This window comes from Filicampus tigris, chromosome 3 (assembly GCF_054856515.1).
Source record: "Filicampus tigris isolate MCC_2025a chromosome 3, RoL_Ftig_1.0, whole genome shotgun sequence".
NCBI classification, from domain to species: domain Eukaryota; kingdom Metazoa; phylum Chordata; class Actinopteri; order Syngnathiformes; family Syngnathidae; genus Filicampus; species Filicampus tigris.
This window is the reverse complement of record NC_141219.1, coordinates 22,679,266-22,703,132: the sequence shown is the minus strand read 5'-3', so window position 1 is coordinate 22,703,132 and position 23,867 is coordinate 22,679,266. Positions and strand designations below refer to the sequence as shown.

The following is a 23,867-nucleotide window of genomic DNA, read 5'->3' as shown; positions in this document are numbered from 1 at the left end:
CAATGGCTATTGGCTATTCCGAATCACTCCCTATTCCCTACATACTGTAGTTTGGCATTTTGTAGTTTAAATGCCACTTGTCAGCATGTTGTATATGCATGGTGCACCTAATGCAATGCCTGGTATATGAACATATTGTATTTTGATCCATGTGTAGTTAACACATATTAATTATATTGAATATATTAATTTGCATTTTTAAGGACCATTTAGCCAAAGCTGGTCACATACAAATAATATATAGTTTGTCATTAAACTGCTGCTAATTATTGCTTAAAAAATGAAAATCCCTGTTGAACGTGCCCCCTGACAAAACTGTCGCCGATGATGGACAGACTGGGCCATGTGGGGTTAGTCTGAAATACTGAAGGACACATTGACGAATTGATGGTCCTCCCGTCAGTTGTACGGAATGGCCACCACTGGTCCCTGTTCTGGAATACTGTAAATCACAGGTGTCAAATCTGTCTTGTCATTGGCTGAGCAGTATGCAAATGTTTTGTGTTGTTGGTATTGCTGCAATGATAGAGCCATACCACTTCCTGGGGACCAAAGTATATACCTTAATTCCTTCCGAGGTAAACTTCTAGGCCTTCTCGGGTGTGTTTAAGCGCGAAAGGATCATTCAGGGATGCTGGGAAGACAAGACAATTTTCTTGTAAGTACATATAACATCAACTGTCTTGTTATCAAAAAAGTATTTGCATATTTTCCGATAAAGTACCATGTAGCCTATCTCATGTAGACACGGTCTGATATTAGATTGAGACGATATGATGAGCAAAAATATCGCCTTATCACAGTAATAAAATCACAGCTCTAAAATTAGCTTTGTTTAAAATATTAAGATAAATTAAAACAGCATTCTTCCATAGAACACAATCTATTTTATTTATAAACTATATATATATATATATATATATATATATATATATATATATATATATATATATATATATATATATATATATATATATATATATATATATATATATATATATATATATATGGTACAGAAGAATCATGTACCATGTTAGAAATATATGTTAACATTCTTTTGTTTAATTAGAATGTCACAGTGTCCCATCACTGGTGCGTTATTTTTAGAATAGACCCATGGGCTACTCATGCTGTCCTTGGGGCTAAATAGTACCCGTTGGCACCATTTTTTTAAGGACAATGCACAGAGCTAAAAGGTATTGGTGTTTGCAGTGTCTCTTTTGTCTTCCTCCCTCCCTCTTTCCCGTGCGTAACTGCTCACCGAGAAGGAGAAAAAAGTCTGTCTGTCTTTCTATCTATCTATCTATCTATCTATCTATCTATCTATCTATCTATCTATCTATCTATCTATCTATCTATCTATCTATCTATCTATCTATCTATCTATCTATCTATCTATCTATCCATCTATCTATCTATCTATCTATCTATCTATCTATCTATCTATCTGGATGGCTAGCTAGCTAGATAACTTTATCTATCATCAAGCTATCGAACTGTTCATCACAATGAGAGCTGTGTAACTTGTAACATGATAGTTTAAACAATATTAGAAACTACTTTTAGTATGACGGAGTGCTGTTCTACAAACAATAGCTCTAACAACTGCAACCACACAATAATCAAGTATTAGGAAATTGTTACTGAACTACCCTCATATAGTAAGAGCAGAATATTTTATAAAACCTATGTATTGAAGATTATATTGTGCTAGTGGTCAGAATGTTGTGGCTGGTCAGTGATAAATCCAGTTAGAGTGACTTGCCAAGATTCATGGACATGAAATGTTGAGGAACTATTCTTCCACCAATAGATATTTAAAATATTGAGGAAGAGAAATGTGTATTTTTGTGTGTATCACATGGCTGGTCGTTTAGTCCCCATTTATTGAATGCAAATCAGATCATTTGCATTTCCAATTGTCTTTATCCTGTCCGAGTCAAACCAGTAGTCAAATACCAGCTCCCGCCACAGCCAGCATTCGCACATTAAAACAGACAACTGCACACAAATCGACCCACACTCTTTATGTACTTACAAGCTAATTCCTACTCACTAATTTATTCATGGACCCAAGAGTATTTTAATCAGTTTTATACAGTAAGTGTACAAATATTTACAAATGTAAATAAGACTCAGTCAAATGCATCATCTAATATTTATTTCAAATTGGTGAAACAATCAGAACTACTGCAACAATGACTGGTGATTTGAAATGAGACATAATAATTGATATTAATAAAGAAATAATTTGACTGAACAAAACCATCTTTGGGAATCGATGAAAGGGATTTGATTTCGACACTGTTGGCATCCAACAGTGAGCTGCAGTGCTTTGTGATTTTCAAGTTCAAACATATGCTAAGCGCCACTTTGCATATGCAGCATGGATGGAAATTCTGCCAGTTTTGCATTGACCACAACTGCCTCGAAGAAAGTTTTGTTATGTGAAAAGGGTGATGAATGTGTTGTGATTGGTTTAAAGGGAAGTGCATATAATATTGGCATGTTTGCTTCTTTGTAGGGGCTACAGCCACAGACAAAATGCCTGCAATGTGGTGACATGCTGGAATTGTCAGAGGAGCACCGGTGTGTCAAGATATCGAGTCATGTTTCTTTCTATCTTTGTATCTGTTTGTCTGTCTATCTATCAACTATATTTTTTTCTTTATTGAAAATTTGACAAAGATAAGGATCATTTAACTGGTTTTCCCCCTTATCTGTCTCACAGTTGAGATGTTCTGGGTTTGAATGTCATGATTAGCACAAGCAGTGTAGAAAACTAATGGATGGATAAAACTAATGAAAGAAATAATTCAACTCGACACCATAATTTATGTGCTTTAGGTAAATGTACATTAAATATTGATAACTTATACAAAATTTTCACAAAGGGTAAAGGTTAGGTTAGGGTTAGTTTAAATCATCCTCAAATGATCTGTTTGTATACACAAGTATTATGTACTGTATATAGGGATAGGGAAAAATGTCCAACTCAACTAAGTCTTCCACAAAAATTGGTCAACACAAACATTTCTGGCTCAAATCAATAATTATAATTTTAAAACGATGTTTGTGACACTCAGAAACAATGTTTGGCCACTTCCATGTTTACTGAATGTGTACACAACTCAGCTTTGGTGCTTTTTAAGTAAATGAGTACTGAACAAGCTCACGGCTCATCACAGTACGTATTTGAGGCTTGTTGATCTATTTTGTTTCAATTAAAATCATAAGTAACATTAAAATAAACAATTTAAAATGCATTGTTTTACTTATGTTAACTATAGGAAGGTTATAACAGTGTGTCACAAAGTGTCGCACAATGAGCTTGCACATGTATTTTACAAATAGTTGGAGAAAAAAGTATCAAATAGTAAGAGAGGTTTCATCCTTTCTTAAATGCCTGCATAAAATGATCAAAATGTGCTTTGATCATCAAAATCATAATAAGAAAAAGTCGACTTAAACAAGTACCATAAGATTATTTTTTCCATATTTTTTAAATTGAAATGAACATTCACAGGACAAAATGGTACGCCCCCTTTGGCAGCCATCCTCTCAATCATTGGAATCAGAAGTGTCCAAAATCTCAATGTAAACGTGCCTTTATTGAAGATGTAGTGGTTGACTTGTAATGCAGCCCTATATCATCATTGGTTGTCGAAATATGCACGATTTCTTCATGAATCTTATTGAAATATCACTGTCATCCAGTCATTCACATTCTGTGATTGCTTTTCTTTTGACAATTTATATAGCGCAATTCATATACAAGGTACGTGTTCAGTGTGGGTTACCTGATTAAAAGTAGTTTAAAGTAATTATACTTTTATTCAGGTAAAAAAAATAAAATTAAAAAACGGAATCAATTTACAAACCAAGTACAGAAATAAAGCCTACTAAAATTTCTTACAATGCAAGGATTAATTATTTTTTTATTGATTTTGATCCATAAGCTTACAATGCATCATGTAGGTTAGTAGATCTTCAATTTCACAGTCAATCCAGCTGCAAAGTCACATTCGAGCCATTTTGGGATAAACCATCCCAACCCAACATGCCTGGTCACATCCATGACCCAGCCCAGCTGATCCACAATAACTACCGTTTGGGTCAGTCCAATTTTAGGAACATATTAGCAAAATAATCCATAGAGGGTTATTTTTAACCCAACAATTTTTAGGGTGTACCTCTTGGGGGTTTTAGCTGTTCAAATATCTAATCATCCATCCATTCATTTTCTGAGTGGGAGCCTATCCCAGCTGGGCGTATATGAAAACTCGGACTGGGAATGCCACCTACTCGCCGTAGCGAGAAGTGAAGCTGCCGGCGGCCATCTTGCTTTGCCACTCGCTAAGCGCACCTCGCTTGAATACTAATTAATATTTTACGCACCATTTTCACATCATTTTCTGTCTCTATGGTGAATATGCCACAGTGTGTGGTGTACGGTTGTATCAATAAGTCTGGGAAAAGCTCAACATGCACATTTCAATGGTAAGAATGCAATTATAAATGTTCACTTATAAGGTATCTCTCAAGAGTGTTACTCAAAGATTCATCTGCATCACATTGTCCAAAAAGCGAGGCTCTCATTACTCTGTACATGGATCCTGGCATAAAACGCGCACTCATAAAAGTGGTTTCATCAAACAAATAACATAAGTTTTCAGTAACAGAGGTAACACAAGACGGCTGCCTTTTAACTTCAGCCACGAGAGGCGACTGGCAGTCTAGGTTAATATATACCGGTACTATGTATGTGATTCCGCCAGCCAATCGAAATGCACATATAGACTAACAACAACCATTTGCACTCACATTCACACCTACGGACAATTAGTGTTCATTCAACCTACCATGCATGTGTTTCGAATGTGGGCGGAAGCTGCGGTACGTGAAGAAAACGTACACAGGCACAGAGAGAACATACAAACTCCACACTGGGAGCCCGGATGTGAACCCACAACCTCTGAACTGTGTAGCGGATGTGCCACCCTGTTAAAATATGTAAAATTGTATATTAATTGGCAGCTAACAATAGATATTTCAAGACAGGATGTGTTTTAAAAACTTTGGCTTTTCATATTTAGTATCCTCCAGGGTTGTTCATGCTGCTCTACAGGGGTTGAGACACTGCAAAATGTAAGCGACCAGAAGAGCAGCAGAATCAAGGGTCACTGGCCAGCGGGAAGAGTGGGTGACATTGACTTCATTGGCGCCTCCAAGACAAAAGGAAAGGTAAACGACATAACACAAGACCACACTGTAAGGGAACAAGTAGAATGCTTTATCCTCTTCTTTTTTTCTTCCAGTTTATGAGGGTGCAAGGCAACACTGACCCAGCAGACATCTTCCAGATGCTGATAGAGGAGTGGGGACTAGCTCCTCCACATCTGGTAGTTGCTTTAGTGGGAGGAGATGAGTTGGCTCAGATGAAGCCTTGGCTCAGGGACACCCTCAGAAAAGGTCTTGTGAAAGCTGCGCAAAGCACAGGTATGAGACACAGAGCCAAACAAGCCTTTAGCCCAGGGGTGCTCACACTTTTGCAGCATGCGAGCTACTTATAAAATGACCAAGTCAAAATGATCTACCTACCGGGTATGGTATGATTTGATTTTTTGTAGTGGGTAGGTCCTACCTGCTACAAAAATGCAGAACGTATATTTATTTTCAAATATATTGCGTGTTGTTTATATGTACAATATATGTACCTTCCATAACCGCATGAGCCAATATTGCACAAGACAATTGACTATGAACATCTATTTTTGTTTTATTTATGTCATGCGATCTACCAATGTTACCTTTGTGATCGACTGGTAGATCGCGATCGACGTATTGAGCACCCTTGTTTTAGCCAATGGAGGCACCAGACCGATGCATTTAATTAATGAGTGGCTTGATCACTATTTATCTAGAAATAACTGATTTTCAAACTATTCTCACATCAACAATAGAGAGAACACCTTCTCATCTGATGTGATCCAATACTAACTATCCTGGCCCAAGCAAACTTGGCCTTAACAAACAATATACAAGCCCCTGTAAAAGTAAAAGAGAACAGCAAGGTCAGTTCCTTGTTATTTATACTGAAGACATTTGGGTTTCCAATCAAAAGATGAAAAGGCAAAATGAATCACAAAAAGTTCAGAATTCCATGTTTTATTTCATGGTATTTACATCTAGATGCGTGTGAACTCAGGACAGAGCACCTTTTGTTTGAAGTCACCAATTTTTCAAGTGAACAAAAGAATTGGAACAAACATTATTACATTTGAGTAAATAACATTTACTATTTGGTGGCATAACCATTACATGCAATAACTGCATGAAGCCTTTGACACAAAGTTCATTTGAAATGCTTTACCAGGCCTTTACTGCAGCCTCTTTCAGTTCTTGTTTGTTTCTGGGGGTTTCCCCCTTCCGTCTCCTCTTCAGAAGGTAAAATGTAGGCTCTATTGGGTTAAGGTCTGGTGATTGACAAGGCCAGTCTTAAGACCTTCCACTTTTTCCCCATGATGAATTCCTTTGTTGTGTTGGCAGTGTGTTTTAGGTCATTACTTTGTTGCAGGACAAAGCTTTTCCCAATTAGCTTTAATGCAGTTATCTGTAAATTGCCAGACAAAATGATTTTGTAAACTTTCGATTCATTCTTCTGTGACCACCATGAATTACATCATCAATAAAGACTTTGAAAGACGAAATACTGTATACATGCCATAGTACAAGATACAAACCACTCATCAACAAAATGTATTGGAAAGCCAGATTGGATTTTGCAAAGTACAGAGATGAGCAGTTTTGTAACAACATTTTGGACTGTTGAAACCAAGATTAACCTCTACCAAAGTGATGGAAAGGCCAAAATATGACGAAAGAAAGGATCTGCTTATAATCCAAAACACACAAATTTATCTGCGAAGCATGGTGGAAGTAATGTCATGGCTTGGGCTTACATGGATGCTTCTGGAACAATACACAGTATGATTATTATTGATAAAATGCATGGTACATAAAAATCAACAGAGGTAACTTTGACACTCACATGCAACAACTTCTCTATGCTCCAGGGGCATGGATTTTGACTAATGGCCTTCGATTTGGCATCACCAAGCACTTGGGTCAGGCTGTACAAGATCACTCCTTGGCTAGCACTTCAGCAAAAGTTCGTGTGGTGGCCATTGGTATCGCACCCTGGAACATGATCCACAACCGAGAGGCACTACTCGGCACCAAGGTGTCTGAGTGCACACAACAAACATGCAACTGAGAAAATAACAGGACCAACTTCTCTGTGTAAATACTGACATCCAAACAAGATGTTTTTAAGTCTTGTGTGTTTATCTCTTCAAGTTAGGTGTGCCAGCAGTATACAAGCCGCAGGACTTGCCCCATGGGTCAGTTTATTCTCTGGACAGCCACCACTCTCATTTTGTGCTGGTGGAGGAAGATCCAAACAGACCCGGAGCCACAAGTGAAATGAGAGTGAAGCTGCTCAAACACATTTCTCTTCAGCGCACAGGCTATGGAGGTAAATACATCTGAGGCAAAACACTGCTAAACAAATATACAATAACAGTATCTTATTTGAAGTGGTAAAAGCACTGCAGACTCACAACAACATTGACTCTGATGTAGTCTGTCGGTATTCATCATTTATTTTGTGAATCCTGTCTTTGTTTTAAAGGTGCAGGAAGTTTTGAAATCCCTGTTCTATGTCTATTGGTACACGGTGAACCTCCAATCCTTAAGGTTGGTCTCATTGGTTGTTTGTTGATGGTTGGTTGTTTTTGTTTTCTTGACTCATAATTTTGCCAGATCTAGTTCTCAATAGTGGCTGAATGTCAGATCATTATTCTCTGACTCAGATTTTGGCTGTGCCCTCTCATGAAGATGTAGACTAAACACATAAACGAACTGTATTTATTTCCGTTCTACTGACGTGATGTATTTCGACAGAAAATGCCACCAAGTGATTTGCATGTACTGTATATAGCGATAAATTAAGAGATTAAACATTTGGACTAGGGCCATAAATTATCCTGAAAATTGTGTGTGATTTTTAGAGGGGGGTTAAACTAAGAGTTTTTCTGAGCTTGACGTGCATCAACAGATTGTCCTTTCCTGCAGCGGATGTGTAAAGGCATTGGCAATTCGACACCGTGGCTTATTCTAGCAGGCTCAGGAGGAGTCGCTGACATCCTCGTCACACTCATGAACAGGGGATGCTGGGATACAGACAACGTTCACGAGCTGCTGCTGGACACCTTTCCAAACGCCTACCACAGCACGGACATAAGAAACTGGGTCAAACTGGTGAGGGTGAGGTGTTGAGCATGGAAGCGGGCATACAGTTGTGAATGTCAAGAGGCTTGAACGTGGCCTGCAAATTAGGACAGACTGGAAAGAGAGCAGCTAAAATGGGATTCACTGCATCCATATTTGTATGTGATGGCCCAATTATGAATAACAAGAAAAAATTAAAAACAGTCTTATCTTTGGTCAAGGATTATGATTAAAACATTTATGCCCAGAAATTGTCTTCTCAGATACAAAATCACAGATCTCAAAACACTGTTTGTACTTGTAATATCTGTCATCCACTAATCAGATCCAGAAAATACTGGATCATGGGCATCTACTCACTGTCCATGACCCTGAACAAGAGAGCTCTGAGCTGGACACAGTTATCCTCAAAGCTCTTGTCAAAGGTAAAGCACTTTTTATGAGAAATGCGATTTAGAATAATGGCCATTCACAGGGTATGGCACCACTGACATTTTGTGTGTGTGTCTATGTGTGTGCGAGCTTGTAAGAGCCAAAGTCAGGAAGCCCAAGATTTTCTTGATGAATTGAAGCTGGCTGTGGCCTGGAACCGAGTGGACATTGCCAAGAGTGACATCTTCAATGGAGATGTGGAGTGGAAGGTGAGAGACACATCATTATTTTACACTACCCAGTTTGTTTTAATTGTCCTTAAAAAAATACCTGTACTTCACAAATCTGGAGGGTATTTAACAAATGTGAAAATAGCGTTTTGCATTTTAGTTTAACAGAACGAGTTAGTTCAAAGTAGGTCCAGCAAAGTGTTATATTTAGCTTCCTTAAACTTGTTAAGTGTATGGTTTCCTGTTATTTTTCACCAATGTTGTATAGACAAATTACAAATTAATGATACTAATATGTCGATTAAACTAGGATGCTACACCTCAAATATTGTCTGTGCAGGCATGTGACCTTGAAGAGGTGATGATGGATGCACTTATCAATGACAAACCAGACTTTGTACGTCTATTTGTCGACAACGGGGTTAACCTGGGCGAGTTCCTCACATACGGACGTCTACAGGAGCTTTATTGGTCCGTGTCGGAAAAGAGTCTCCTGCATAACCTACTTCTCAAAAAATACGAGGAGAAGCAGCGTCTGCATGGTACTGCAAGGACACCTGGGCCTCCTGGGCAGCACATGTCTGAGCATGGGGAACGGAAACCCCGTTTCACACTTTATGAGGTTGCCAAAGTGCTCAAAGACTTTCTTCATGACTCCTGCAAAGGCTTTTACCAAAAGATTCCCACAGTGAGTGATACACCTGTACTTTACGTTAAAGATAAGCAAAAACGAGACAATGTACAAAAAGACTGTGGCAAGGTCGCTTTATCTTTAAACTGTAGCGCATTTCATACACAAAGTAACTCAATGTGTTTCACATAATTAAAAATGCAATATTTTAGCATTTACCAACAGAAACAAAAAAAGTTAAAGATATCTAGAAGCAAAGTCAAAAATAAAAGTAGCTTATTAAAATTACTAACAACGTACAGTGCAAGAAAATGAAACAGGAAGTAGTTCGTGAATAGTGAAAGTAAATAGGAAGGAATTTAACTTAATGTTTACCTCTCTGTCTAGAGTTGCCAACTTCCTGAAAAATAAATAAGGGAAACCTCATCGGCAGAGACGGCTGACCTGACTGCCTTCAACCTTCCTTGCGTGATTTTTATATATTTATTTGTGGGTGAAACCATTTTTAACTATTTAAACCTGAGTTGGCAGCACGGCGCTAAACTGGTCGGCACGTCCACCTCACAGTTCAGAGGTCGTGGGTTCAAATCCGTCCCCGGCCTTCTTGTGTGGAATTTGCATGTTCTCCCTGTGCCTGCGTGGGTTTTCTCCGGGTCCTCCGGTTTCCTCTGACATTCCAAAAACATGCGTAGGTTGATTGAACGCTCTAAATAGTCCCTAGGTATGATTGTGAGCACGAATGGTTGTTCGTTCGTGTGTGCCCAGCGATTGGCTGGCAACCAGTTCAGGGTGCACCCCGCCTGCTGCCCGTAGACAGCTGGGACAGGCTCCAGCACACCTGCGACCCTTGTGAGGATAAGCGGATTTGATAATGGATGGATGGATGAACACATGAAAAAGTTACTATCTAGAAATGTACTTTAATACAAACTAAATAACTAAATAAATCTCTTGAATAATAAGCAGAACATTCATAACTTATGAACAGCTCAATGCCACGTTATGTGGAGACAGAATATTTTTTCAATTTGTATTTCTTCTGAGATCTTGCTGCAGCGAGAAGCGGTTTGTCTTTGACCACTTCAGAGTAAAATTCTGAGCAAGACATGCCATAGTTGAGGCTCACAATAAGCTCACCTTTAATAGGTTCAGCAGAACATTTGTTTTGCACATTTATCCACCTAATCTTCATAAAAGAGAAAAATAATGTAAACAAGTTTTTATTTTATTTTGATTATTTCACTTTATTTATGAATATCTGCTTGAGCTTGTAATACTGTAAATGTATTTAACGTACTTGTCAATCAATTGTACTTATTAATTCCAACCCAAAATTATTATGTTTGTCCATACAATTAATGCAGCCATTCATTGCACATTCCTATATTAACCTTGATCCAGGGTTAAAAAAATTCATTCTTTACATACCATATCTAGCTTTGGCATTACCCGGTGGACAACAAATTTGTCTAGGGTGCCCGTAGTTTTGTGTGCCTTGTATTCCGTCTGTATCCACCACTGAAAGCACTTTGCTGGAGGTCAATCAGTCCACCATATATATGCTAGGGTAAAATTGCACCTGCAGACAGTGCAGTGCGCTTGATAGATATTTTCTCGCACATGTGTTTTCTGCTTTCCAGTCCTCTCTGTATTTTTGCTACCATTTCTGCTTTTTTTTTTTTTTTTTTTTTTGCTGCTTCTGCTGCCACATTGCTACCTGAGAGTGTGTCTGTGTCATCCATGCTGCTTCTTGTCTTCCGCTATCTACTTTGGCAAAGCAACAGTACCGTGGCCAAAAAGATAAGCGGATTCTGTATCGTCGTACTCGTGTATGAATGTGCTGTAAGCTCATTGGTCACAGAGCAGGAGATGTCCTAGGACCGTTACCGTAAATTCTCATATAAAGGGAGCTGTCGCTCATTAATTCCATTGACATTTTGTGGACTATTTTGGACTCTCGCGATATTACGGGACAAAGTGCAACTCAATACGGGACGCGTACTTACATTTCTAAATACGGGACGATTCCGTTTTTCAAGCGACTGTTGGCAACCCCGCTCTGTACCACAGACCACAATGATATTATCCGACATTGTAACATTGGAAACACGCAGCCAGAAACGCTCAGCTGACCGCAGCATTAGGCTAGTAGGACAACATTTTGCATGATTCTAAGACACAGAAGCAGTAAGTGATCCTTGTTCAGACGACAAAAACACATAGACGACTTCTAGCGATTGATGCGCATTAGAATGACACCGCAAATGTAGAAAGAATTAAAGACACCAATCTGAAAATTCAACTATACATAGGGTGGACCACATTAGAAGGCGCTCTGTCAATTTTTTTAAGGAAAATTGAAGGACTTTAAGTGCGACTTGTGATCCAAAAAAATACGGTACTTTGCTTACTTCGACCTATGCCGGACGCAAGCAAATCCGTTTTGACTTCCGTCATCTCACGTACTATCAATGCACCTCTCATGCACCGCATTTAAAGGGACTGAGAGGATCCATTTTTATTTGCGGCAAATGAAATTGGATGTGGTCACGTCCAACGGCGCAAACCACCCTTTTTTGTGCCAAGTTTCGTGCAAAAATAACAACACTCTGTGTAATCCTCCTCCACACCGAGTTCACTGTGCTAGCCATGAAAATAAAGCCCAGAATTTTCTACACAACGCAGACACAAAGGACATGATTATGCCATTTCACATGTTTGCAAGGATCATTGATCATTGTGAAATAAAAAATAATTGTCCAATCAGTTTTATTCAGTTCATTACTCTTAAGGGATGCTTGATAATACACCCACCTGCCACAGCATATGGCACAGTTATTATCTCTCCCTCCTTTCCACAACACCATATTGTGACATTACACCTGTGAAAATTACAAGCATAAACAAAAACTCGGATGTATATAATAAGGAATGTATAATAAAAGTAATGTTGTGTGAACAATCCAACACAGCAAACATAAAGCATGTATCGTGAAACTGCATGCCTATGTTGTAGTTTGTAAAAGACACCAAACTGAAAATTCAAGTTATTTATCATGGCTTGTTGCTAAATGCTACTATTAACCTTTTAGCCCACATTGAATTAAATTTGCCAAAGACTAGTGAATAAAAAATGTGATTTATGCTAGCTGCATGTACTACACCTGGGTTGTATTTGCACTCCAGGAAAAGCCTGCAATGGGTCGACTGTTTCACAGCCAGAAGAACCTGGCAGAATTGGAAGAGCGTTGCCAACATCCTTGGAGGGATCTTTTCCTCTGGGCCGTCCTTCAGAATCGGCAGCAGATGGCTAACTACTTTTGGGCCATGGTATGTCTTGTCATTTAATTCCCATCACAATACAATGAGGTGGGCTAGCAATGTGCAGCTACTCATATAGTAAGTAAGGATGACCGTAAAAGTTTTTATACCTTCAGCAGCAATATTCAAATAAAGGCCTTGCTTCAGAGTTGATGTTGTTAATGAGAAACATTGCCAGACATGGGAGTTTATATTTATGAATACTTTAAAATGGCACCAATCATTGATTGAACTACATTGTTTTCTGCATATTTTTAAGGAAGCTTTGATTTTGTTATTGCCCTTCCCTGGACTGAGCCAACCAATTACCGCAATCTTTCAAGGTGTCACCCCTGCGTGCTCCTTCCCTGCATTTACAGTATTTCAAACATGATCTGAAGTTATGGTAATTTCATTGAAAGTGTGCACATTCCGCCACCACTAATGGTCATATCTTCGACATACCGGCACAATTCTGAGTCTTTGAAGTATCTCTCAGGTTGCAAGCTTTAAAGTATTGCAATTATCTTTGCAGAATGCAAATGTTGCATCTCATCTATGTGCATATAATGTCTGCCAGCATCTCACAATTTTCCAATACACATACATACATAGAATGTGATACACTGTATAATTGAATGTACACTGTAAAGAAACTGTTTTCCCCCTGGGAACAACAAATATTCTTATATGTTCAAGTAAAATATAACTTACATACTGTAGAACTGACTGTGCCATTCCTATTATATGTAAAAGATCAAGTTCTGCCTGTATGATATTTCATTGCATTTCATTCTCCATGCACCTATTACAGCAAAATGGGACGTGGGTCAGTGTCCTCGTCCAAGTTCAGGGTAAATCAGTCCAATGTAGCATTTTCATGATCCTGCTAAACTCCAGAAAATAAGAGACACGTGTAAAAACAGAATCTCAGTTGGGGAGTTCAATGAAATTTCCAATAATGTCCAAACAAGCAAGAGAAAGGGCTAATACAAGATTCATTCGCTTTGTTAGAGTTTATTTTTGGCTCATTTGTTCCCTCAATTACTCTCCACTCACCCTGATGCAGGCTTGATAAATCAATGTTGTTCTAACACTTTTTAACAGATTTTTGAGCATTCCTTTAATACAACTTTTATTTGCGTTACTGCGGCATCTGAGTCTAAGACCTGGGCTGTGATCTTTTTATGTAGAGTTTGTATGTTCCCATTGTGCTTTTGTGAGTTCTACTTTGTTCAACCAAAGACACTAAATTGACAGTAAATGAGTGTGTGAATGTTTACTTTGGTAGGGTACACAATTTTGCATTTGTAATTTCTAACTGAACTGAACTACTGTACGGAAGCCTTTCAGGTTACCAATCAGCAACCACCATTGCACAGTTTGTTTAGCATGGGTTCTATCAGGTAGTACAGGTGTGTTTAAAATGTACCAGCACAACCGATCTGAACTGTAACACTTTTTTTTTTTTTTTTAAACAAACATTTTAATGGTTACCCACCACCGGCTGCTATGATATGGTAGCTTAGGCTTTAGCTATGCATTGACTAGTTGACAGAGACTTTCTCTGTAATAATACGGGAGGAACACAAATAAATATTCTCTTTTGAAATGAATAATAGAAAAGAACAAGCAAACCACTTGCCAGAAAGGAATTGCAATTTCTTTCCCTTTGTTAATTGTTTTGCATTCTTCTTAGGTCTGACCACGGTGGACACACAAGTTGTATATATCAGGGTTTAACCATTTTAAAACCATACTTTGGTGAGCTAAATGTGGCTTGTATTAAATGTTGAAACTTCACTTATGTGTTAGCTGTCTGTTGACACCAGCTGGCATGTTTGGACCTCATAGCACACAGTCTGTTCAGTAAGCACAGAAAATTACATGTGCACAGCCAGGGAAATCAGCAGAGGTGGGCGCATCAGTAAATTTTGCCGGGCCATCATTCGTCAGAGGGCTGGCCACCCGTCCTTCATCGTCAGACCGTCATTGTTTCAAGCCGAACCAAACAGTAATTATCAGTCCGTCATCATTATTTCAACCGCGCTTCTGTTTTACGGCCCGCCAGTCCCTCAATCGCCAGTCCGGCAAAAAACGAACTAAAAAAAACCCGTCATAATCCAACAGTTGAAAATTTGATTTGATTAAAATGGTAAATGAAGTGCACTTTATTTTGGTTTCTACATCATACGGTGGCTGCCCAAAGAACTTTACAAAGCATCACATAAACTCTCAGTATTTGCCACCTTCATTTGTTAAACTGTTAAGTACAGCGGGAGCACGCTAGTGGCTGTCTGCTGCAGTTTTAACTCCTAAAACACCAAAAAGTTTTTATTTAAAAGTGGAAAATGGCTTACCTTAACCTGAATCCCGAGTCACATTGTAGCATTGTATAATACTGGTGGATTAATGTGTTTTGTAAAATCCTTATACCGATACTTGCCGATACGGATACCAAAACGAAATTGCCATGACTATCAATGCTTCTTTTTCTTCCTCTCTTAATTCTTTGGTGGACTACAGCACTTTGGTGCAGACCGCCACCTACAGTACTTGAAGTGCGAAGCGTTTCCATATATAGTCTGTATTCCCCCCCGCCCCACACCCCGCGAACAAACACAAGAGACAAGCAGGGCGCCCATCTGTCAATCGTCAGCGAAATGTGCACCCGTCAGTGACGGACTGAGTGATCAGAACTTCACTAGGTTAGTGAGGATTACACTGATGAACGAAAACCCACTTTCATCAGTGCTTCGTCTGTATTTTTTTTTTCTCGTCATTTGTCAGCAAAACGGGCATCTATCAGTGATAGATTGACGGACGTTCCGTCAGTACTGACGGAATGCCCACCACTTCAAATCAACTTCACAAGACGTATGACGTGATTAAAAACTCATTCATTCAGGGCCCCGAGGCAGTAGCAGCAGCATTGGCAGGGTGCAAGATTCTGAAAGAGATGGCAAGACTTGAATCTGAGGCTGAGTCTGCACGTAGCATGAAGGAGGCCAAGTATGAACAGTTTGCCCTTGGTGAGTACTGTACTTCATCTGCTGACAATCTGACTATAGGCTCAAGAGTAAAAAGGTGAAACAATGCAAAAGGCACTGATGTTTTTTTGCTTTTCTGACTTCAGAACATTGTTCTTTATTCCCTGTGTGGTAACAGATGTGTTTGGAGAGTGTTATTCCAACAGTGAAGACAGGGCTTATGCATTGTTAGTAAGGAGAACACAATGTTGGAGTAAATCGACCGTGCTCAACCTGGCAACTGAGGCTGATGCCAAGTCTTTCTTTGCCCACGATGGAGTTCAGGTAACAGAACAATTTCATTTCAATGGGACTGTTTTTTTTTTCTCTCTGTGTAGTCCTCCCCTGAAATCAAAACAGACTTGATTATTCTCTGTACTAGGTAGTTTTAGTCGATCAGTTTGCATGGTTCTTTTTTAACCGTTGTCTGCAATGTTTTACTCAAATAATATTCAGAATGACATTTTGAGTATTAATGTTTAGTGTGAAAATTTCAGCGAGCAGCATGGAAACAGCATGGTGGTTAGCATGCCTACCTCAACAGTTCCAAGGTTTCGGGTTTAAATATCAATTCAAATCTCAGCTTCAGCTTTACTGTGTGAGTGAATGGTTGGTTGTCTATATGTGATGTGGAATTGGCTGGTGACCAGGGTGTACCCTCATCCAAAGTCAACTAAAATGGACTCCAGCTTGCCCACAATCTTAATGAGGACAGGTGGTATACAAAATGGATAGATGGATGGAGGGAAAATTCACCCTGCCCTTCACAGAGAATAGGTACCATTGACACGAGACCCAATGAATCTACTAATTAGTTGATGTTATCACCCCTACATGGAGCCCATGTTAATGGACTTGGTGCTGATGTACTTAATTATGTTGCATTAACACAGCATTCAAGCGGATACTGCTCCTCAGACCTCTTGATGGAAATTTTAGGTTAAATATATATGCGCACTGGCAATCTGACTGCAAGGCAGATATTTCTTATGGCTTATACTGCCCCCACGTGGGTTGATTCAAATAGACCTAGTTTAGTAAATTCAATGAAAAATATAATGAAAACATCTGTATTACTATTTATGTATCTACTTACTTATTTATTTATCTATTTGCCTATTCATTTATTTTTGAGGCTCTCCTGACAAAGATTTGGTGGGGAGCAATGACAACAGACACAGCCATCTCCAAGCTCGTTGTGTCTTTCTTCTGTCCACCTCTCATTTGGACGAACCTTTTAAAGTTCTGGTGAGATTATTTGGATTGGATACAGCTTGTTTCCTTAAGATGCACAGTATGCTTTATGTGTCTTATTGCTGTTAATGTGTAGTGATGAGGAACTGGATAATCACAGCAGTGAGGAACCCTTTGTGGAGTTGGACAGTTTGGAAACAGAGAAGGTTTTACTCTTAACGGATGAAGATGGCCCGCTGTAAGTTTTTAATTACACCGATATGCAGGAATCCGAATGTTTCTCAAAACATAAAATACGATTTTCTTGTGAACATGATTATTTTTTATAAGCAGAATAGTAATGTGTTTGTAATGGCAAAATCTTGGCACTTTGATCCGATCACATTTGATTGTGTGGATGTACTCAACGTCGTGGCAATGTATAGTACATGAAGCGAAACTGTGAACAACATTTACTGTACTGCAATAAAATGTATTTCAAACATTCATACATCTGAAAGGTACAGTGTGTAGACTTTAGTGCCATATAGTGGTGAACTAATAGAATGCAAGAGGCGGGTAAACTTTAGTCAGTTAATCACAGGGCATAGCTAAACAAACAATCATTCATACTCACATTCACACCTAAAGTATGGGCAATTTAGCCTCCATTTCACCTTATACTGTACATAAAAGTCCAAGATTAAAAAGCAAACAAACCAAAACAAAACCAACAGGCAGTTGTGCTAGCCACATGTTCACTTTACCGCATCTCTCACCGTATAATATTTCAAATAGTTTTTAACTGGGGCAGAGATGGAGAAATGTTTAGGGGAAGACTTGGCCTATGCTTCATAAAAATCCAAACGGTCCTCTGCATTTTTTGAAGGAACTCTTCAGCTGGTGGCCCAGCAGACCAGAGCTGTGCATCAGTGTGGTGGCGTTTCTTACTTCGTCGTTGGCGTCGCTTCTGGAGTGCTCCCGTCACTGTGTTCCTTGGTAACGTCATCATGTATTTTGCCTTCTTGTTCCTGTTCACCTACGTGCTCCTGCTGGACTTTCTTCCACCGCCCCCCCTTGGTCCTGGAGCCCCTGAGATAATGCTCTATTTCTGGGTTTTCACCTTGGTGCTGGAAGAACTGCGACAGGTGACTCTCATAACGTGAATTGCCACTTCTCGTGAATTATTTCTTTGCGCAGAATTATTTTGTCATTTTAGATTGTTAATAGTGCTGTTACATACCGTAAATGATTCACATCACATGGCATTTGACTGATATAGTTGAGTATTTGCCTTTCTCTATGATTGCTTGACACGAACCAAACCTTTGCTAAATATGTTCTTACACAGTGTTAGTCTCGTTCCAATTTAATTTATTGGCTGACTACAATATGAATCAGTTTGACACCAACTCTGTCTTATCTTTAATCAAGTGTCCTCAATGATTCCACTTTGACAAGATGAAATAACATTTTGAAGAAAATTAGGTGAAAGTGATTTTGACCAGGCACAGGTGTACTGATTTAAAATAAAAAAAAAACTCCCAATACTGTTAATACTCCATAACATACTTTCATGTTCTGTTTTACTCTTGGAATTTTATTGTAATAAAAAAAACATGTCATGTTGCAGAGCTTCTTTTCAGATGAAGAGATGAACATCTTAAAGAAGTTCAAGCTTTATGTGGAGGACAACTGGAACAAGTGTGACATGGTTGCTATTTCACTATTTGTCGTTGGAGTTTCATGCAGGTAAATAACACAAAACACATACATAAAAGTACAAAATAAAAGATAAAGATGAACAAACATTGTTTGTTTGAATGGCAGGATGGTGGATGACACTTACGAGGCAGGAAGAACTGTTCTAGCAATAGACTTCATGGTATTCACACTGCGGTTGATCCACATCTTTGCCATTCATAAGCAATTGGGGCCAAAGATCATCATTGTGGAGAGAATGGTGAGCAAAAACACTCATATGCAAACATTTAAGCTTGTGACTTTTGATATGTCTTTTACCTTTGTACTCGTGACTCGGAACCTGAACCTGTACAATCCGCATTGCATGACATTGAGGGATGTTCCTGTATTTCTAATTCATGTTGCTTCGCGCTTTGTGAGAATCGTTTTGGAAAGGCGCTTTGTTGTGCACAAATGCTGGCTTTGGTGTGGAGAAACTGAGCAGTCCCACACTAGGTTGAGCCAAATACTCGACTATACGACACGCCGATTTTCAAGTATTCACATAATTTTATTATAATATCAACACACATTTCCACGTTGTTGCATGAAATACGATATCCCGGAGCCGGGATCGAACCCAACGACCTCTGAACTGTGAGGCGTTCGTGCTAACCAGTCGACCACCGTGCCGCTCTAAATCAAACATAAATGTGTTAAATATGACATATATTCAACCACTGGAAACACATACATACCGTCATTAATTTAACGTGTTGCACCACACAATGCATTCTGGGAACCAGAACAGATTTTTTTTTCAAACAATAAGTTGACCCCTGCTACTCGCAGGGTATAGGGACCAGGCTGAGCGGCGAATACTGAAAATCTGAGTGTAACTGACGGCCATTGAAATGCAGTAGAGGGGAAAAAAATGTATGCATTATATATTTTTTTGAAATTAATCGGCTGATTAATGTGTAATCTGTATTTTTTCTTCCCAAAATAAGGATCAACATCGGCCTCAAAAAAATCCATATCGGCCGGGCCCTAGTTTTTATTTATGTTTTACATAACGTCCAAACTTAATTGGAATTGGTTTGTAATCAGACTCGAAAATGCCCAAAGGTGCGAATGTGAGTGCAAATGGTTGTGTGCGCTTATCTCGCCCAAAGCCAGCTGGCATAGGTTACTACTCACCCTAATGAGGACAAGCAGTAAACTGATGGATTGGATGTCCTGGAGGAATACTGTATGCGTCACAGAGCCATGTGTATCAGAAACATTTCTCAGTAAGATGCAGTGAAATTTTCCACCAATGAAACCACAAAACTGAAGCTTTTTTTTTTTTTTTTTTTTTTTTATCATGGCATTGGGTCTCATTAAATTCCAGTTAACTAATGCTGTGAATGATAAAGTTAAATTAAATTCTAATTAGAAGATGGGAAAGACTTCCTCCCAAGCAGTAAGAATGATTTTCTTGATTTACAGATGAAGGATGTCTTTTTCTTCCTCTTCTTCCTGAGTGTGTGGCTCATTGCTTACGGGGTCGCTACCCAGGCTCTCCTCCATCCGAATGACCCCCGGATCGACTGGGTATTTCGCAGAGCCTTGTATCGCCCCTACCTACACATCTTTGGCCAGATTCCTTTAGAGGAAATAGATGGTAAATGACTGTAGGATGAATAAATAATGTTTATGGAATTGATTTTTTTGTTTGTTTGTTTTTCGTTTAGGCATTTAGAGTTGTCCTGAATTCATTTATTTCTTTCATGCTGCAGCTGCTCGGATGCCTGAAATGAACTGCACCAATGACTCAGAGGAGATTATCAAGGGTCTCCAGCCACCATGTCCTAATGTCTATGCCAACTGGCTCGTGATCCTCCTTCTGGTCATATTCCTTCTTGTGACCAATGTTCTTCTGCTCAACCTGCTCATTGCAATGTTTAGGTCAGGAGCTCGCAAACATTATGGAAAACTTGTTGATGGATATTTGTAAGCAGGTGGCGTCAAGAAGAACTCTAGAGAGCAGACAACCTCCTTTTGTTGTTGCTTGTCATATACTGTATGCTGTTTCTGTTTTGTGATGTACAGCTACACATTCCAGGTTGTACAGGGCAACACTGATATTTTCTGGAAGTTCCAAAGGTACAACCTGATTGTTGAGTATCACAGCCGCCCAGCACTGGCTCCACCTTTCATCATCATCAGCCACCTCTCTCAGCTCCTTCTCAGTCTCGTCAAGCAGCCCGAGTCCAAGCAGGAGCATCTTGGTAGGAAGATTTAAAGCAACAAAGTTTACCACAGTGCAGCTAAGATTTACGATAACACTGAGACTACAAGGCTGTGCTTCCTTGTGTGTTACACTAGAGCGAGAGCTACCATCAGGGCTTGACCAGAGGCTGATTACATGGGAGACTGTACAGAAAGAGAACTACCTGGCTAAACTTGAGCGGCAACATTGGGAGAGCAGTGAGGAGCGACTGAAGAGTACATCCTCAAAGTAGTAGTTTTTTTCCTGTTGCTGACACAGTAACTATATCACATGTCATCTAGCCATGTGTCTACGATATCAGATTTGAGTAATACAACACCTTGGCTTAATTTTTACTACATGTGTGATTTAGGCATAGGTGGACATTCTGTCTCACTGACGGACCAGTCCGTTTGTCCGTCGCTAACAGACGCCCGTTTTGCTGATCCGTTAGATGATAGATGGGAAACTTAAAAAAACGAGAGACGCCTGTCTCATGTTAACGGCAGACGGCACGTTTACTCAGCTGACTTGAGTAGACTGCATTGACAGTGTATGTACAGTAGGTGGGGGTATGCACCAAAAAGATATATATATAAATAAATATATATATATATATATATATATATATATATATATATATATATATATATATATATATATATATATATATATATATATATATGTATATATATATGTATGTGTATACACGTGCGTATATGTGTGTGTGCATGTATGTATGCATGTGTGTATATATATATACATGTGTATATATGTATACAGTATATACATATATATGTGTATGTACATACATATATACAGTATGTGTGTGTATCTATATATATATATATATATATATATATATATATATATATATATATATATATATATATATATATACACACGCATGAAATTTTACTAAAAAAATGATTTTGTTTGCTTGTTTACTTTCTGCCAAGGGTTCAGAGTTTGCTAAGGATTATTGGTGGGGTAAAGGACCAAGAAAAACGTCTGGCATCCATGGAGGCTCAAGTATGCCCAAACAACACACGGCCGAATTCACTAAAGCATTGCGTGACTTTTTCATGCCGCTAACCAGTAAAAATGCAGCAAACAGACCAGCATCTAATTAGTTAAATGCTTCACTAACTGTGTTGCCAACCAGATTGTGTCTCAGTGCCCCAGTGTTGCATGTATTTAAATGAGGCAATATGCTTTTATTTGGCTGAGAAATTGCCCACCTCTATGCAAATAAGACTCATTGATAACATCCAATTCAGTGCTATTAGGCACACGCAGTTTGATTGAAGCAACGTCAAAGCCAGCATTTGTACTTTGCCATTTGTGTCTTATTGCAAACAGGGGGAAGTCAGGGGCAAACTTCTGCACTTTGCTGCCAAACTTTGTGGGTGTGCTTGCGCTGGTATACCATTAGCGCAATAAACTTCATGAATTAAACATTAAGATGGAGCAAACTGCGGGTGCAAATGAAGTGCAATTCAGGGTGCTATCAGCAGCCTCAGTTCTTTGTGAATTCGGCCCTCAGCATCCTATCCGCAACTTCACATTCTTATCTCATACAGGAATCTATCTTGTACGGAAACTGCCAGGGAGTAACACCTGTGTCACCTGGATTTGTATCTAGGTCAGATACTGTGGTGAGGTGTTGTCTTGGATGGCAGAATGCTTTGCTCTGAGCACACTAAAATGTGGGAAAGAGGCTCCAACTGCACCAAGTGAGTCAAGTGGCAATCAAAATGATGTTCTGTAAAACTGATAATACCACTACACACACTTAATGAAGCGTTTTATGTGAATTAATGGACTGCAAAATGGCATTGTCTTTGGCAGGCTGCAAGGCGAGCAATGATGCCCATCAAAGTCAATCGAAGGAAGAAACCAAATGAGCTGAAGGTTAGCGTTACATTGACAAAGAAAATAAAGCAATAGTAAGTAGTGATAATGAGGTGGCCAATTATCACAATAATTTTCTGTATTCTTAAAGATGATGTAAGAACAAATGTAACAAATTGATACTGACCTTGTGCGACACATACATATGTTGTAAAGTGATATATTGTCACGTTGTGATGAAAGCCTGTTGTAAGAATAGGTATAATAAATGGGTCCAAAATGCCCTGGCAAGTATATAATATTAAACTCGAAGTGACATGAACTACTCACAGGTGTTTGATTGATGCAATGACTAATACATTTTCAAGGACTTCCCTTTCTATAACTCTTACAGTCTCTCTGTTGCAACCTGCTAATGACCCTTTGCGAGATTAAGCTCCACCACCACTTCCCTCTGAGAGCATTTTCTGTGAAGCCTGGCAATGGCAAAGATTGTAAAATAAAATAATTTAGCATTCAATTTATTATTTGGGTTCAAGAGCTAATGGATTAAAACTTACATACAGTAGATCACAGGTGTCAAACTCAAGGGCCGGGGGCCAGATGCGGCCCGCGCCCTAATTTTATGTGGCTCGTGAAGGCAAATAATGTGACTTCATGACTCTTGCATATTGTCCTCACTTTTAACAACACTGCAAAATGAGATATTGCAAGCAGTTTTTTAAAACGAATCCCTCCTTTAAAATTAATTGAAAATATTTGAACAAACAATTATTTACTGGCTTGTGATTTCAAAACTAGTTATCCATCACTTTGTCATGTATATGTGATAATATAAGCCGTTAATACATTTATATGGGCTCATAGTCGTAACCGCCCTCAGAGGGACAACATAACTATAATGTGGCCCCTGACAAAAATTTGTTTACCACCCCTGGAGTAGATACTTGTCCTCATTCGATGGCTCATCAGGCAACTACCAGCTAAATGTTGGCCATAGATTGCAAATGAATTGTGAATGTGCACACAGAAAATAATTTTCAATGAAA

General features: G+C 38.9%; 1 protein-coding gene across 1 annotated transcript; it reads left to right on the top strand.

Moving 5' to 3' along the window:
- The first annotated feature begins 631 nt into the window (after nt 1–631).
- trpm5 (transient receptor potential cation channel, subfamily M, member 5) lies at nt 632–23,109 on the top strand. The gene is made up of 26 exons (XM_086025835.1): nt 632–658; nt 2,525–2,589; nt 5,097–5,244; nt 5,319–5,499; nt 7,077–7,243; nt 7,360–7,537; nt 7,694–7,758; nt 8,137–8,322; nt 8,618–8,717; nt 8,815–8,933; nt 9,235–9,582; nt 12,712–12,855; nt 15,734–15,857; nt 15,994–16,139; nt 16,990–17,102; nt 17,185–17,286; nt 17,917–18,175; nt 18,661–18,779; nt 18,858–18,990; nt 20,202–20,376; nt 20,492–20,660; nt 20,805–20,983; nt 21,081–21,213; nt 21,924–21,996; nt 22,610–22,700; nt 22,816–23,109. The coding sequence occupies exons 1-26, from the start codon at nt 632–634 to the stop codon at nt 22,869–22,871; spliced, it is 3,600 nt and encodes a 1,199-aa protein (XP_085881961.1). The 3' UTR covers nt 22,872–23,109.
- The last annotated feature ends 758 nt before the right edge of the window (nt 23,110–23,867 follow it).